At 50.0% G+C, this 16,001-nt stretch overlaps 1 protein-coding gene across 1 annotated transcript in view; it reads left to right on the top strand.

Moving 5' to 3' along the window:
• The first annotated feature begins 3,211 nt into the window (after positions 1-3,211).
• The window catches only part of Slc4a8 (solute carrier family 4 member 8), a 58,430-nt gene continuing 45,640 nt past the window's right edge, over positions 3,212-16,001 (top strand). The window contains exons 1-2 of the mRNA XM_021182731.2: positions 3,212-3,738; positions 14,349-14,430. Coding sequence (XP_021038390.1) covers positions 3,694-3,738; positions 14,349-14,430 — 127 coding nt within the window. The 5' untranslated portion in view covers positions 3,212-3,693. The remainder of the gene's footprint in view (positions 3,739-14,348; positions 14,431-16,001) is intronic.

The raw sequence follows: 16,001 nt of genomic DNA, 5'->3' as shown, positions 1-16,001 counted from the left end.
GCACATTTATTTCACTAGGCCCTGGTGCCTGGAGGGATGGCTCCCTAAAACCTTTAATGGCATGATATATATATATATATATAATATATCATACATCACATATATGTGTGTGTGTGTGTGTGTTTTTTTAGACAGGTTTCTCTGTGTAGCCCTGGCTGTCCCAGAACTCACTCTGTAGCCCTGGCTGTCCTGGAACTCACTTTGTAGACCAGATTGGCCTCGAACTCAGAAATCCGCCTACCTCTGCCTCCCAAATGCTGGGATTAAAGGCATGTGCCACCACTGCCCAGCTCTATTATTATTATTATTATTATTATTATTATACAAGGAAAGTAAAGTTTGAATCCATTATCCAGCTGTTGTGGTTTGTATATGCTCAGCCCAGGGAGTGGCACTATTAGATGTGGTCCTGTTGGAGTAGGTGTGTCACTGTGGGTGTGGACTTTAAGGCCCTCAACCTAGCTGCCTGGAAGCCAGTATTCTGCTAGCAGCCTTTAGATGAAGATGTAGGCCTGCCTGGATGCTGCCATGTTCCTGCCTCGATGATAATGGACTGAACCTCAGAACCTGTAAGCCAGCCCCAATTAAACGTTGTCCTTATAAGAGTTGCCTTGGGGCTGACGTGGTGATGCATGCCTTTAATCCCAGCACTTGGGAGGCAGAGACAGGCGGGTTTCTGAGTTCAAGGCCAGCCTGGTCTACAGAGTGAGTTCCAGGACAGCCAGGGCTACACAGAGAAACCCTGTCTCAAAAACAAAACAAAACAAACAAACAAACATAAAGAGCTGCGCTGGTCATGGTGTTTGTTTGCAGCAGTGAAACCCTGAGACATCAGCTCTCTGCGGTTTGACAAGAGCTTGTTCTTGTTCTTGTTCTTGTTCTTGTTCTTGTTCTTGTTCTTCTTCTTCTTCTTCTTCTTCTTCTTCTTCTCTTCCCCACCCCACCCCACTGTTGTTTTTTTTTCTTTAGATTTATTTTTTTGTATATGAGAACAGAGTCACTGTCTTCAGACACACCAGAAGAGAGCATCAGATCCCATTACAGATGGCTGTGAGCCACCATGTGGTTGCTGGGAATTGAACTCTGGACCTCTGGAAGAGGAGTCAGTGCTCTTAACCGCCGAGCCATCTCTCCAGCCATACCAGAGCATCTTCTAATTATAACATTTCTTTCTACTGCTCTTTTCACTACTGTTTTCCGTGTTGGCCTGACTGTGGCTACTCTGCATGTTACCATTCTCAAATCTTTGCCCCAGACTTGAGATGTTTGCTCTCTTCACCCTGGCAGGTGTGTGTGCACACGCACAAGCTGTGCTGTGCACATGGAGGTCTGAGGTCAGCTTGCAAAAGTGGGTTTTCTTTTTACATCCTGTAGGTCCTGGGGGATCAGATTCGGATAATGAAGCTTGGTGATGAGTGGTGTCACCTGCTGAGCCATTTCGCTGAACCTCAATACATTTATAAATAGATTGAAATAAACGTACATATATTTGCAATCTTCTAGATGCCTAGCAACCTCTGAAGCTATGTGGAGTACAAAGGCATAGAAAGAAAAAACACTGTTGTGAGATGATAACCAGGCAAGGTTCCTTTTATAGATGATCAAAAATAATGATGTGAGTGATGGCTGGAGAGATGGCTCTGGGGTTATGAGCACTGACTGCTCTTCCAGAGGCCCTGAGTTCAAATCCAAGCAACCACACGGTGGCTCACAACCACCTGTAATGGGATCTGATGCCCTCTTCTGGTGTGTGTCTGAAGACGGCGACAGTGTAATCACATACTTAAATCTTATTTTAAAAATGATGTGCATGCATGCACACTCGTGTGTGAGTGTGTACATGTGCACATGTATGTGTTTTATACATTGCTGTGTGTACTCATGTATAAGTATGCATGTGGAGGCCAGAGTTTGATGGTAGACACCTTCCTCAATAGCTCTCCACTATTATTATTGCTGTTGTTTCAAGACAGGGTTTCTCTGTGTAGCCCTGGCTGTCCCGGAACTCACTCTGTAGACTAGGCTGGCCTCAAACTCAGAAACTCACCTGCCTCTGCCTCTCAAGTGCTGGGATTAAAGGCGTGTGCCACCACTGCCCAGCTATTTTTTAAAATGTGCATTGGTGTTCTGCCTGCATCTATGTCTGTGTGCTACCTTCATTTCTTGCACCTGGGGAGCTCAGAAGAGATGGAAAAATTCCCTGGGACTGGCATTATGGATGGTTGTGAGCCTCCATGGAGGACCCGGAATCCAACCCAGGTCCTCTAGAACAGCAACAAGTTCTCTTAGCTGCTGACCTGTCTCTCCAGCACTCTCTGCCTTATTTTCGAGACAGAATCTCTCACCAAATCTGCAGCTCATCATGGATTGGTTGAGACTGAGACTGGCTGGCAAGCTCCGGGGACTCTACCGTCTCTACCTTCCCCAGCCCTGAGATTACAAGCTTTTGCCTCCAGACCCAGCATTTCCTAGATGCTGGGGATTGAACTCTGCCCCTCACACTTATATGGTAAGAACTTTTTAGACAGAGCCATCTCCCCAGCTCCAGAGATAGTAAGGCCTAATCTTGTTTCTTATTTTGATTATAGTGTGTACTGATGATATGTGGAGATTGAAAAAAAAATTTTTGCGTGAGATAAGGTCTAACCAAGAAGTCTAGGCAGGCTTGAACTTGCTGCTATCCTGCCTCAGCCTCCGGAGGGCTGGATGAGCCTGCACCGCCATAAGGGTTGAACTTTGACGTGTACTGGGTCATGTTCCTTTCTGCAGTTTTGGCCGAGGCTGAGATTGATTGCCGCGATCCCTTTCCCCTCAATGGCGTGGACTCACCTCCACTCTCAGGAGACAGAAGACAAAGGCCCCTTTCTTTCTCTCAAGCTAAGGATGATTAACCTACTGTTTCCTTTTAAACTCAGATCAAGTCGAATGCCTTACTCCTCACTTTCCAACCTCGCCTCAGATCGGTTAGTTCCGACGCTAAACAATAATTCGTCTTACAGTATGTCTTTTGGACACGTTGAAATCACCCTCAGCTCACCCCCCACTGTCTGCTGTCAGTCTTAGACTCGAGTCTCAGCCTCTTTGACTGCTTCCTTGTCTGCTGCTCTTTAAACGCTCTTCAATCTGGCCACTAACTCAAGGGTTAAAAGTAATTTTAGAAGGCTCTCTCTTCTCATTACTTCCTCCTGCCATCTTGGTTTCGGAGGGAAATTTTCTCTTAATTTAAAACCCATCTTCCGAGGAATATAATCAGAACAGGCAAACCTGACAGTTTCCCAAGAGTCAGGTGCAGCTGCAAACAGAGGCAGGGATTTTCAGTTCCTAGCAAGCAGTGGGAAGGACCTCGGAGCCCCGAGGACCCCTAAAGGGGGAGGCGGTTTCTAAGGCAACCGGCGCGGGGAGGGGGTTGGCTTTCTGGCGCCCTCCTCCCTTCTTCCTGGTAGCCCAGGGTACCGCCGGACAGCGTCCTCCCGTGCTCCGCGCGCTGATTGGCTGCTCGGGGCGCCCTCTGATTGGCTGCTGCGGGCGCCTCGCGGGCTGATGGCTATGAAGGTGGCGCCGGTTGATGGTTGACCGGTTCTTGGATCCAGGGTAGGGGTCGCTGCGCGTGCGATCGTCTCACACTGGACCACAGGGCGCGGACTGCTGCAGCTCAACCTGGAACCTACCGGCGAGACCAGGCTCCGCCCGGCCATGCCCGCCGGGAGCAACGAGCCGGACGGCGTCCTCAGCTATCAGGTGGGCCCCGCCTCCCGCTCCTCCCCGGCTCAGCCTCGGTGTTCTGCCCACCGCCCCGCTCCTGCCCCAGCCGGGGTTCCAGGCGTGTCCCCGAGGGCAGGGGGAGGCCCGCACGGGACGCCAGGGGGCGCTCCGGGTGGCTGGGGAGGGTGACCTTGGGCCGAACCCGGAGCCGCGGGCACTGCAGCATCCCCTGCGTCGCCGGCTGCCCGGTGTCCCGGAGCAGTGACCTCTGTCCGCGGGTCCCAGTTGGCGGCCCACACCGGCTTCTGGCCTTGCCTTGTTATGCTGTAGGTGGACGAGAGGGAATCCAGGGACCTTGCGCGGGTCTTTGTGTTTTGACTCTGGTTCCTCCGTGACTCAGAGGAAACCTTGCAAAGACCGGGAGGCTGGGAACAGCCCCTGAGAATGTAGCCGGCTTTGTGGATCCCTCCGTGCTGCCCAGACAGCTGACAAGTTCTGGGTATGGATGCACATGAACCAGGGGAGCCATGAGGTGTCAACAGCGCCGACACCACCAAGGGTCTGTGGGTACAGGTTCCAATCTGCTTCTCATAGGCTTCGCGATCTGTGTAAGCTACCTGTCTCTTGGAACCTCGGTTTCCCCATCTATTAAAATGGAAATATGTGTACGGTTTACTTCACAAGGCTGTTTTAAGGACTCTGTGAAACACAGTTTATTGTGTGATATCCAGTGAGTAGTAGCTTTTTGAATTCTCACACCGGTTTTCTTGTGAAACCTGATCAGGTGTGGTTACTGCTGTGCCGAGAGGTTTTGAAGGAGGGAAGGGAGCTGAGACGGAGACTAGTAACGATGCAGGAAGGGTGGCGGGTCTTGGAAGCAAATGCCATGTTGACATCAGGAGTGGGTTCTGGGAGGAGGCATGGAGAACTTCCTGCATGTGGTGAATGAAGTGGGCATGACACACCCTGCCCCTCTTCCCGGCAAGTAGCCTTTGCTTGCCAGTCACAAAAATAGATCTAAGATCTTGGAAAACCTTTTCCCATCTGATCTTATGACATGCTATGTTATAGTCAACCTCTGTTAGGGAGACAGTGAGCAAAAATAGGCCATGCTCTTGCCTCTTCCAGCTGGTAGAAAAGGAGAATTTTTTGCCTTTGGCAGTTCTGGGGATGGACTGCCTTCTACTTGCTAGGCAAAGGCTCTACCACTGAGCCATACCCTGGCCTGAAGTAAGAATTGTGTGTGGATGCCTGTTCGTGAGTGTGTGTGTGTGTGCCCGAGCACTCATGTGGTGGCTGGCCAGAGTTTGATATCTAGTATTCGCCTTATTTATTCATACATGTTCTTACACTGAACATCAGCTGGCCATGAGCCCTTGGGATCAGCCTGTGGTGAGGTCCTCCCACCCGCCCCGAATGCTTTAACACGGGACCCGGGAGTCTGGATTCAGGTCTTCATGCCAGAACAAACACTCTACCTTCCCTGCTTCCCAAAGTCAACCAAACAAAACACTGTAGTCCTAGTCCTCCTGAGGCAGGAGGATTGTGTGTTTGAGGTCAGCACAGACTACATCATGAGACCCTGTTTCAAAAAAAAAAAAAAAAAAAAAAAAAAACCCCAAACCAAAACCAAAACAACAACCAAAAAAACTACATAAAGGAAATGTGTTATCATAAACTCAGGTGCTTCGGCAGTGTCCCAGACAGCCCTATGAGAGGGTGCGTGACTCAGACCATGGGAGAGGTTTCTAATGAAGAAAATTTGGGCAAAGGTCTGAAGAGTGAAGAACATCAGCTGAAGGGAAGGGGAGGTCGAAGAACTTGGAAACAGAACAGGAAGTTCAGACGTCCTGTGGCAGATGTGGAGCAGGTTCTGGAAGGACAGCGTGGTGCAGCCACAGGAGCCTCGGGGGAGTGAGTGTAAGGTGTGCTCTGGGTTAGTAACACAGGGAGACACCGTGGCCCCTGCTGAAGAAGCTGGTATTTACCCGAGGACCAAGAGTTGTCACTGGTGAGGGGGCTTGAGACAGAAGATGGGGTCCCGATCAGGCTAGGGTGTGTGCGAGGAGATCTGTCTATAACCTGCAGAACGTGTGCTGGCTGTATCAAGTAACACTTGGGTTCTGTTAGTGGCCTGTAGAATTGATTCCTTTGTGTCTGCACACATTGTAAGTGTGTTCTTTATAGTGGGTGATGGAGTGGGCTGGAAAAGGGCGCGTGAGGTCAGGTAAGGGAACTTGAGATTTAGGGAGGGAGGAGAATGAGGGCTGAGAAGGGAATGGCAAAGGCTTGAGGGGATAGTTAGCCAATGGGCGGTCACCGTAGTGACCACGCCCTCTGCGACCACGCCTCCTGGGCCCGCCCGAGGGAGGGGCTGGACCTTGCAGAGCAGGTGGACTGTTTTGAGTTGTTGAGAGCAGAGGTCGGAGACACCACAGTTGCACATCCTGACTCCAGCACGGGCCTTCTGACGTAACCGTCCACAGTTGCCCTCCATCCGGCAGCCAGAGGGAGTTTAGAAACACAAGCTACAACACATTGTGTCTTATCTCAAAACCTGCCAATGGCCTCTTGAGCAATTTAGAATAAAATCCAACCTCTGCCATGACTTACCAAGGTTTGGCATGGCCAAGGCTTCGGCCAGTCTCCCTGGAGTCCTCCACTCTGACCATGGCCTCCAGCTCTGGCTTCCTTTGCCTTTCTTTGGTATGACGTGTTCCTTCACAGCTCGGGATCCGTCCTCTTTCTAGGACACTCTTCCGCCTCATGACTCACTTGTGTCTCCTGACCTCCACCCCTGAGTCAGAGACATCCATAGGATTCTCCTTGTGTTCCTTCCCAGCAAAGAGTGAGTGTGAGTGTACTTGTCTTGATATCCTGTTGTCTCCTTAGCTGGAAGTTCCAGGGGCCCCGGAAGAGGCAGATGGTCCTTTCTAACTCTGCCTGGTGTCCGGTCAGTGCTCGGCTGCTGGAAACGAAGGCCTCGCTCGAGCAGGATGTTCACGAGAGAATTTGCAGGTGGTCGCTGACCCACACGTCCTGTACCTTGGCTCAGGTTAGCCACGGGATCGTTCCTCTCCTCTCCACTGAGGAAATTCCTTTTTGACCTTCTAGGCTGGCTTCCTGTAGCTCCACCAGAATTGGGCATTCAGGCTCCCTGTGGACACCACCTGCCACGGGTCCTCAGGCCCTCACCCCTTGTGGACCACTCAGGCTCCTGTCCGCATTTACCCCACGCTCTCCTTTATTTGCTGGCACTGCCTGCTTTCTGAGCGCCAGGCACCGTGCTAGGTAGGCCCTTTCCGTTCATCTCATGGTCACCTTTTCTTCTTCAGTTACAATGCTGAGGGTTGAACCCGGCCTCACTCTGTGACTGAACTACTCCTAGCCTCGTATCAGCTCACTTTTTCTGTAGCTCCGAGAATTATACACCATTACAGTTCCTACTTCTCAGATGAAGAAACTGAAATGTGGTGAGCTGAAGTGTAAACTTCTAGAAGGGCCGACGAGCCATCTCTCTCTGAAGGCTGCGCCCTCAGAAGCCATGCAGTGCCCTCAGAGGCCATGCAGAGCATCCATCCCACGGCTGTAACCTCGTGTTAGAGCACCTGGCCCTGAGTGAGCCCTGGAGGTGCTTGGAAAAGCTTACAAACGGATGTATCACATCGAGTGAGTAAAAGGAAGAAGGCAAAAAGACCGCTTTAGGGAAAGCCCCAGCTCTGGGCTGGAAGGTCTTACAGCCTCACAGGTCTCCTGGTCAGCACTTGCAGAACTGCCCAGGAGGAAGTGCTGGAAGAGAAGCCCAGGAGGTTGGACACCTTAGGATCTGAGTAAGAGAGAGCTGGTGTGGAGACAGTAGGAGGGAGGGACCTCGCTGGACCGACCAGGGAGCACGGAAGCAAAGGAGCCTGGCTTTTGTATGCACGAGCCTTGGCACGTGTAGCAGAAATATTCTGAAGACCAAAACCAGACGCTGGAGCTGGGCACAAGAGTAAATGGCTGCAATCCCACCCCTGGGAAGATGGAAGCCCGAGGATGAATAGTTCAAGGGGGAGGCAGAGGCAGGCGGATTTCTGAGTTCGAGGCCAGCCTGGTCTACAAAGTGAGTTCCAGGACAGCCAGGGCTACACAGAGAAACCCTGTCTCGAAAAACCAAAAAAAAAAAAAAAAAAAAAAAAAAAAAGAGATGGGCCAACAGGGTGAGCGCTTCTGTACAAGCCTGTCCATTCGAGTTTGAACCATGGGACCCACATGAAGACTGGAAAGAAGGAATAGACTCGAGAGTTGTCCTCTGACCTCCACAGGTGTACCACGGCAAGCACACGCCCAGTACCACGGCAAGCACACGCCCACATAGCGTCACCCCCTCCGGCCACTGGCCCCCACAGACACGAACCCATGCAGGCAGGAGCGCATGGTGGGATAATACTAAGAAAGGTGGACCAGCAGTTAAAAACACTAGTTGTTCTTACAGAGCACCCAGTTCTCAGCACCCACATGGCGGCTCGTAACTCCATCCAGGACTTCTGATACCCTCTTCTGAAACCAGACACCCATGTGTTTCTCTCTCTCTCTCTCTCTCTCTCTCTCTCTCACACACACACACACACACACACACACACACACACACACATGCGTGCACACAGGCAAAACGCTCTCACACAGATAAATGTACAAACAAGTTCACAGTTAATCTTGGCTACATAGAGTTCCTGGCCAGCCTGGGCTGCAGGGCTCTACTGCACAAAGGAGTGAAGGGAGAATGTCAGGCCCTGGTGTGTGGGAGGAACTGAGGAGTCCAGCGTGGGAGGAGCCTCACACCTGTGTCTTATGGTGGACCTGAAACAAACTCCCGGGACAAGAGTTCTGGAGTTGGTTTCTCGTGTTCAGTGGCTTTGGCACACGGTGCGCGCAGTACATCTTTGCTGAGCAAATGAATGGTTGGCTCCACTGAGAGCCAACCTTGATTCCTGAAGGTCCGGGGCAGTTGATGGTAAGCAGGTGATAAGTGTTTGCTCAACTCTACTGAGCAAAAGCTCCAGTTCCAGATGGAAGTTTGCCCCCTCCCCCCATTGCAGTACGGTCTGCACCCCTTCACCCTCCCTGCACGTGCGGAGGTGGGGGGCAAGAGCCTGCGGGAGTCCTCCTCAGGCTTCATCAGCACTGCTGGTAGCTCTGTGGGAGGGCCGTGGGCTGACTTGAAGAGCAGAGCCTTGGCCATAGAACAGGGGCAGCGGAGGCTGCTCATTTACTTCCTTCTAAGCTGCAGGTAATCAACTCAGAGCTGTTTGCCTTGGCAGAGCAGCCATAGTGTTGTCAACACAAAGAGAAACAGCCTCCTTGATTCAGCTGCTAGGTTACAGCGGCCCTGAGGTCATGGAGCCTTTGGCCATTTCCCATAAGGTAGGAAGGAGTTCACTGCTGCGTTGGTAACGGGAGTCACAGAGGCCTCCTGTCTTGTTAGACTAAGCCCTGCCTGCTCTTCGCTCTTGGGCCTGTAGTTTCCTCCCTCTGTTGTTCCTGCTTCGGAGCCAGAAATCACGTCTTTCAGGCTCTGGTTTTCCCCTCGGATCTTCCTCTCCAATTTTGTTTCTCTGCCTCATGCTTCTGTGGATATATTCTTTTTTTGAAAAATATTTCTGTGGATGAGTGTTTTCCTTGCATGTATGTGAGTGCTCCAAGTATGTACAGTTATGGGCTGGTGAGATGGCTCAGTGGGTAAGAGCACCAACTGCTCTTCTGAAGGTCCAGAGTTCAAATCCCAGCAACCACATGGTGGCTCACAACCATCTGTAACAAGATCTGACGCCCTCTTCTGGAGTGTCTGAAGACAGCTACAGTGTACTTACATATAATAAATAAATAAATCTTTTAAAAAAAAAGTATGTACAGTTACCACAGAGGCCAGAAGAAGGCATTGGATTCCCTGGAATTGGAGATACAGGTGGTTATGAGCCACCACATGGGTGCTGGGAACTGAGCCCAAGTCTTTGGCAAGAGCAACGAGTGCTCCTACCCAAGGAACCGTCTCTCCAGCCTTTATCACCAACTACCCCCTAAAGAAAGGATCTTTGTATGTAGCCCAGGCTGGCCTTGAATTGGTAATCTTGCTGCTTCAATTCTCAAGTGCTGGATTACAAACACGTGCTACCACGCCTGGCTCTATAATGCTTTTAAGTACATGTGATTCCTTTGCCGTTTATATAATTTTCAACAGTCTTACTTAGCGGTACTCTTAACTCGCTTCTGCTGGGTAAAGTCAAGAACACTGATGTCACTGCGGCTTCGATGTGCATCTCTCCAGGGACCAGTTTTCTCCAAGTCTCTACTAAACAGGAGTGACTTCAAGTGGGGTTCATGGGAAGACGCACAGAGTCACTGTGCAGTCTCGTTTCCCAGCAGACTGGAGAGTGGGAGGAGTTCAAGGCCGGCCAGTGAGTGACTCCTGCCACAGGGCCTGCGGGCCACGTTTTCTTTGGCTTCGTTTATTCCAAGCCAGAGTGAGAGAGAAGTAAACCTGGCCTCCAAGGGGGCGCCAGGGGGCAGGTGGTGTGCTGGGTGAAGAGGCAGATGGAGAACCTGAGGGCTGCTGAGCAACAGGGCGCTTGGGTGTGTGAGTCTGAGCACCAACTGCTTGGGAGGACAGTGTGAGTCTCTGGCTGTTCCTGCCGCGGGCTGCACCCACCACGCTCAGGTTTCTGGAGTCCCACCGTGGGCGTGCACCCACGCTCAGGTTTCTGGAGCTCTCAGAAACGGCCAGGTTGTTTGCTTTGAGCAGTGTTAATACATAATTAACACTAAAGCTTGAGCCTTCCTGCCCCTCTCAGCTCTCCTGAGCTCTTACTTAGTTCTGATTTAAGAGCATGGTGGAGATTAGGGAGGGTCATAGCTACAGCAAAAATGGAGGCATAACTGTCCCATTGAAATCACTCCCAAATTCTAGTTGTACCGACTTCTTTTGCCAGCAGACGAGAGGTAGGGCTGAGGGGCATCTTGTGCAGAAAGCTTGCCTGCGGGATGCAGAGCTTGCTTCTGTATTGTTGATTTTATATATATATATATATTATATATATATATAAAATATATATATATAAAATATATATATAATATAATATATAATATATATAATATATATATAAAATCAACAATATATATATATATAATATATATATATATATAAAATCAACAATATATATATATATATATATATATATATATATGTATTTTTTTTTTTTCCGAGACAGGGTTTCTCTGTGTAGCCCTGGCTGTCCTGGAACTCACTCTGTAGACCAGGCTGGACTTGAACTCAGAAACCTGCCTGCCTCTGCCTCCCAAGTGCCGGGATTAAAGGCGTGCACCACCACTGCCCGGCTTGTATTGTTGATTTTTAAGATGACAGAGTGCATCTGTGCTCAGGAAACACTCTGTGATGCTGTCGTGTTGTTCTGGCCGGCAGTGCTTGGATGGGAGGGTGCACCACAACCGAAAGCATTAGATCTGTGGGGTGCAGTGGGGAGTGAAAGGCATGTTTGAGGTCACTTGGGCAGTTTTTAAGGCTTATAACAGTGCTTTATCTCTCAACACGTGCTGTGAAATGCCAATGATTTAATGAAAAAGGCTCAATTTCATTTTTATTTATGTGTGTCTTTGTGTATGTGTGCACAAACAAGTATCTGTGTGCATGTGCGTGCGTGTGTGTTCGAGTGCCTGTGAACTCCAGAAGAGGGCGTCAGGTCCCGTGGAGCTGGGGTTTATTGGTGGTTTATTGGAGCTGCCTGGTGTGAGTGCTGGGAACCAAGCTTTGGTCCTCGACAAGAGCACCAAGTGCTCCTTGAAGCCGAGCTGCCTCCAGCCATGCGGTTTCAATGCTTTAATGTGAATTAACACCTCAGCTCTCTTTATTGCGTCCCTGGGACCTCCAGTTGATGTTTAGCAGGCAGCAGTATTAATGAGCCACTAGGAGGGAGCTGGGAAGGAGGCTCACTCGTAAGGAAGAGTTCTCTCTAATTCCCCACTCTTCTCCCTTGTTCCCTTCCCCTGAGCTTGCTTAATGTGCTCCTTGTGACTAATCTCTCCTGAGCCACGAGCTCCTCTGAGAATCTGGTAAAAGCTATGGACTGCCCCCCACACCACCCAGTGCACAAACAGCCATCTCCATCCATCCATCTCCTGGAAGGTCATGGACTCCCAAGTTGGAAAATCTTGCTTCCTGTAAGTAGTGATGGCTGTAGAGGCAAATAGAGCCAACCTTTGTGGCCCCTGCTGCACGCATGGACCAAGAGGGCTGAGATTTCCTTTTCAGTTTGATAATTTCAGACAAACTTGGCATATGCTTGAAAGTTGGGGAACATTTCAAATGTATATCAAAGGAGAGGTATTTGCATAATGAATCATATATCAGTGACAGTGAACACACACACCATCTTGTCTCTTCTGTTTCCCTCCACTCTCCATGGAGCTTACAGGGGTGCACACTGCTCACAGGGGTGCACCTGCTCACACGGGTGTGCACTGCTCACAGGGGTGTGCACTGCTTACAGGGGTGCATGCTGCTCACAGCGGTGCACACTGCTCACAGGGGTGCATGCTGCTCACAGGGGTGCACCTGCTCACATGGGTGTGCACTGCTCACAGGGGTGTGCACTGCTTACAGGGGTGCATGCTGTTTGTAGGGGTGCATGCTGCTCACAGCGGTGCACACTGCTCACAGGGGTGCATGCTGCTCACAGGGGTGCACCTTGTTCACAGGTGCACACTGCTCACAGGGGTGCATGCTATGTACAGGGGTGCACACTGCTTATAGGGGTACATGCTAGTACAGGGATGCACACTGCTCACAGGGGTGCACCTTGCTCACAGGGTGCACACTGCTCACGCTGCTTACAGGGGTGCATGCTATGTACAGGGGTGCATACTGCTTACAGGGGTGCATGCTGTTTGTAGGGGTGCATGCTGGTACAGTTTAGGAACTGTGCTGGGCTTTAGGAGATGCTCATGGCCCATGGCAGGTGTGGTGGCACACACCTTTAAGCCCAGCAGAGGCAGGTGGTTTCTGAATTCCAGGCCGGTCAGGGCTACATACTGAGATCCTGTCGTAAACAAAGCCAGAAGAAAGGAACTCATGGACAGCTAGGCTAGAAAAGCAAAACAGGTGTGCTTGGTTTGTTTTTGTTTTTACTTAAAAATGGTTCCTTGTCAGGTGGAGAGATGGCTCGCTGGTTAAGAGCACTGGCTACACTTGTAGAGGACCCTGGCTCAATTCCCAGCACCCAAAAGGCTGCTCACAACTGTCTCGTCTCTGGTTCCAGGGGATGTAATGCCCTCTTCTGGTCTCCCCCAATACCAGGCACACGTGCACAGACATGTATCAAAACACCCTCCACACAGTTAAAAGTACACAGGAAAAAGTTCCTCAGCTGTGGTGTAACTCGCGCGTGTGCAAGGCCCTCGGCTCAGCCCCAGGACAGCACAAGGGAAAGGGAGCAGAGATGATTCTGTAGGAGTCTCCATACAGCCCAGCTGTAAGCAGGGCTGGTGTGCGGGTGGAAACTTCATCAAATCGGTGTCTGAAGTTACAGCCATTGCTTTAAGAAAGATGTACTAAGCACACGTGATACGAACATTTTTGTGCTAGGTATAGGGCTATAATCTTTTTTAAAAGATTTGTTTTCTTTTAATTTTAAGGCAGGGCCTTGCTATGCAGAAGTGGATGACCCGGAACTTGCCCTGTAGACCAGGTTGGCTTCTGTTTCCTGAGTGCTGGGATTACAAACATGCAATACCACACCTGGGTTGTTTTTTTGTGTATTGTTTTTTGGTGTTTTGTTTTGTTTTGTTTTTCGAGACAGGGTTTCTCTGTGTAGCCCTGGCTGTCCTGGAACTCACTCTGTAGACCAGGCTGGCCTCAAACTCAGAAATCCGCCTGCCTCTGCCTCCAGAGTGCTGGGATTGAAGGTGTGCACCACCACGCCCGGCTTTTTTGTTTGTTTGGTTTTTTATATGTGTGTGGGTATGCTTGCATGAGTGCAGTTGCCCAAGGAGGCCAGAAGAGGGCATCATATCTTCTGGAGCTGGAGTTATAGGCTGGTAACTGAACTTGAGTCCTTTGCAAGGGTATACATACTCTTCATCACTAAGCCATCTACATGCGCACACACGCATACGCACACGCACACGCACACACACACACACACACACACACACACACGTCATTACTATTAACTAGGATTGCAGTGTGCCATCAGGACAGAAGAATTGGGGGCTGAGTTAGTTTGGAAGTGAGGGGCAGTTACCACTCACAGCAAGTGCCTGCTAGTATTCCTCAAGTTTCAGATGGCTCTCAGGTGTGTAATTGGGGTCGACTGAAAGGACAGGACTGGGAGTCTGATTTCCTCCCAGTGGTCTGTGACGTTGGGTGTAGTTATTTAATGTGCTCTGGGCCTTGGCTGCTCACAGCAATGGGAAAGAGAATGGCTGGCTGGCATATTTGCATCTCAAGGTTATTATGTAGTTCCAACTAAGAGTACAGGCCAGCCGCTGGGTTCCCTCTGGGCATCTCAGAGCGTCTTGGTGTACACTGTGGTTCCAAGTATTTGAATGAATATTTGTATATTTTGGTGACTACTTGCATATCTGTTTTTAAACAGAGGCCAGATGAGGAAGCTGTGGTGGATCAGGGTGGGACCAGCACAATTCTCAACATTCACTATGAGAAAGAAGAGTTGGAAGGTGAGTCCCAGGGACATCAGGGGACATCGGGCTTGGAAAAAACAGACCCGGGTTCATGGCCCGACTTTCTTTCTGGCTGTGAAACTCTGTGGGGGAAAACACTTAACCTCCTTAGCCTTGTCTTCCCTGGTCTTGAAAAAGAAAAAAGCTGAGGTGATGAACCCCACCCGTCCAGTCAGCTCATCAGAGACCTGAGGCAGTGGTCAAAGAACTGGGAAGCGCGACATAAAGGCTAACAATCACCTTTTCTTTGAGGACGCGAAATACTCATTTAGCTCCCTGAGGTTTTTTGTTTTTTTGTTTTATAACCTCATGGAGATATAAAGTATCAACACATATTCAAAAGCAAATAAAATATCAGTCGTTTTTAAAAGGCCAGTTTGGCGTAATTTACTACTCGCTCTTCTGTTCTAACTATGCCCATTTCTACCTGATTAAAAAAAAAATCTAAGCAAGCAAATGGAACACAGAAATAGACAAGAAAAGACTCTGAGAGAGTTCACAGTAAACGTTATATAAAACCCGAGTGAGATGGAAGTGGGAGGGGCCACCCTTGTTTCCTGGCTGACCCCAGCTTCTCCTTGGACTGTTATATGGTGTCCTGTGTTCCTTTATCCTGGGGGCAGGGTGGGAGGGGGTGGCCGGATTCCTAATCAGGGCACCTCATTAGTGGTGGCATTCCTTATCCTGGAGGAAGGTTTGTGTCCCGAGCAGCTTTAATAAGGAGCCAGGTCCATCTCTCAGTGTGAGAGAGGCCACTGCGCTTCCCCTGCATGCTCCCTGACTGCTATGGTTCAGCTTCCGATGCTCAGACAGCGTGCGATGGTGTGTTCTCTCTGAGCTGCCTGTTCCCACCGTGGGCCTTGCATCAAACTGGTCCAGACCCCAGAGAAAACTCAGCCTTTGGATGGGGAACAGAGGAAAACTGGGGGGACTGACTCGGCCTCTGTGTCGGTTCCCTGAGAATGTGTGTGGGTGGCGGGTAGCAGGTGGCGGGTGGCACTGCGTGGAGTAATGCCTCTCTGAGTCAGGCACTTTATACCAACTCTTTTTTCCTCTGTAGTCTGTTAATGTCACCCGGCAAGAAGATCACTACCACAATTTTGAGCCAAACTTGAAGCAAGCTTTATTAAGTGCTGGCCAGAACAATGGTCACTGACCAGTCCCACACCCAGATTCTCAGAGTCTGGCATGGGAGTGCATTAGCCAGGGCTTTAAAAAGGCAAGGCCCACAAGGCTGCATATCTCCCGCCTACATCCAATCAGGGGCAGGCGTAGTGCTTCCTGCCTGAGCACCTCCTGCCTACATGCGATCAAGCACATCTGGTGTAGTTGGGACACCCAAGCTTGTTTACAGAAGCAGACAAATGCATGACTTGTTATCATACATGAACAGCAGCCCCCAGCATTCAAGGAAATTGTCTGTTTTTGTGCTATAACAGGTTAGAGGCTTTGTTTTATAGATCTCTTAAGCACAGTCATTTAAACATAAGCCCTAACTCCAGCCCTCACAGTACCTCAGGCATGTGCTGGTGTGTTATCCTCTGTAGGCTGTGGGAACTGACTGGGTG

This window comes from Mus caroli, unplaced genomic scaffold (genome assembly GCF_978045245.1).
Source record: "Mus caroli unplaced genomic scaffold, Mus_caroli_1 scaffold_16, whole genome shotgun sequence".
Taxonomy (NCBI): domain Eukaryota; kingdom Metazoa; phylum Chordata; class Mammalia; order Rodentia; family Muridae; genus Mus; species Mus caroli.
The sequence above is the reverse complement of the archived record's forward strand: the minus strand, read 5'-3'. Positions and strand labels throughout refer to the sequence as shown.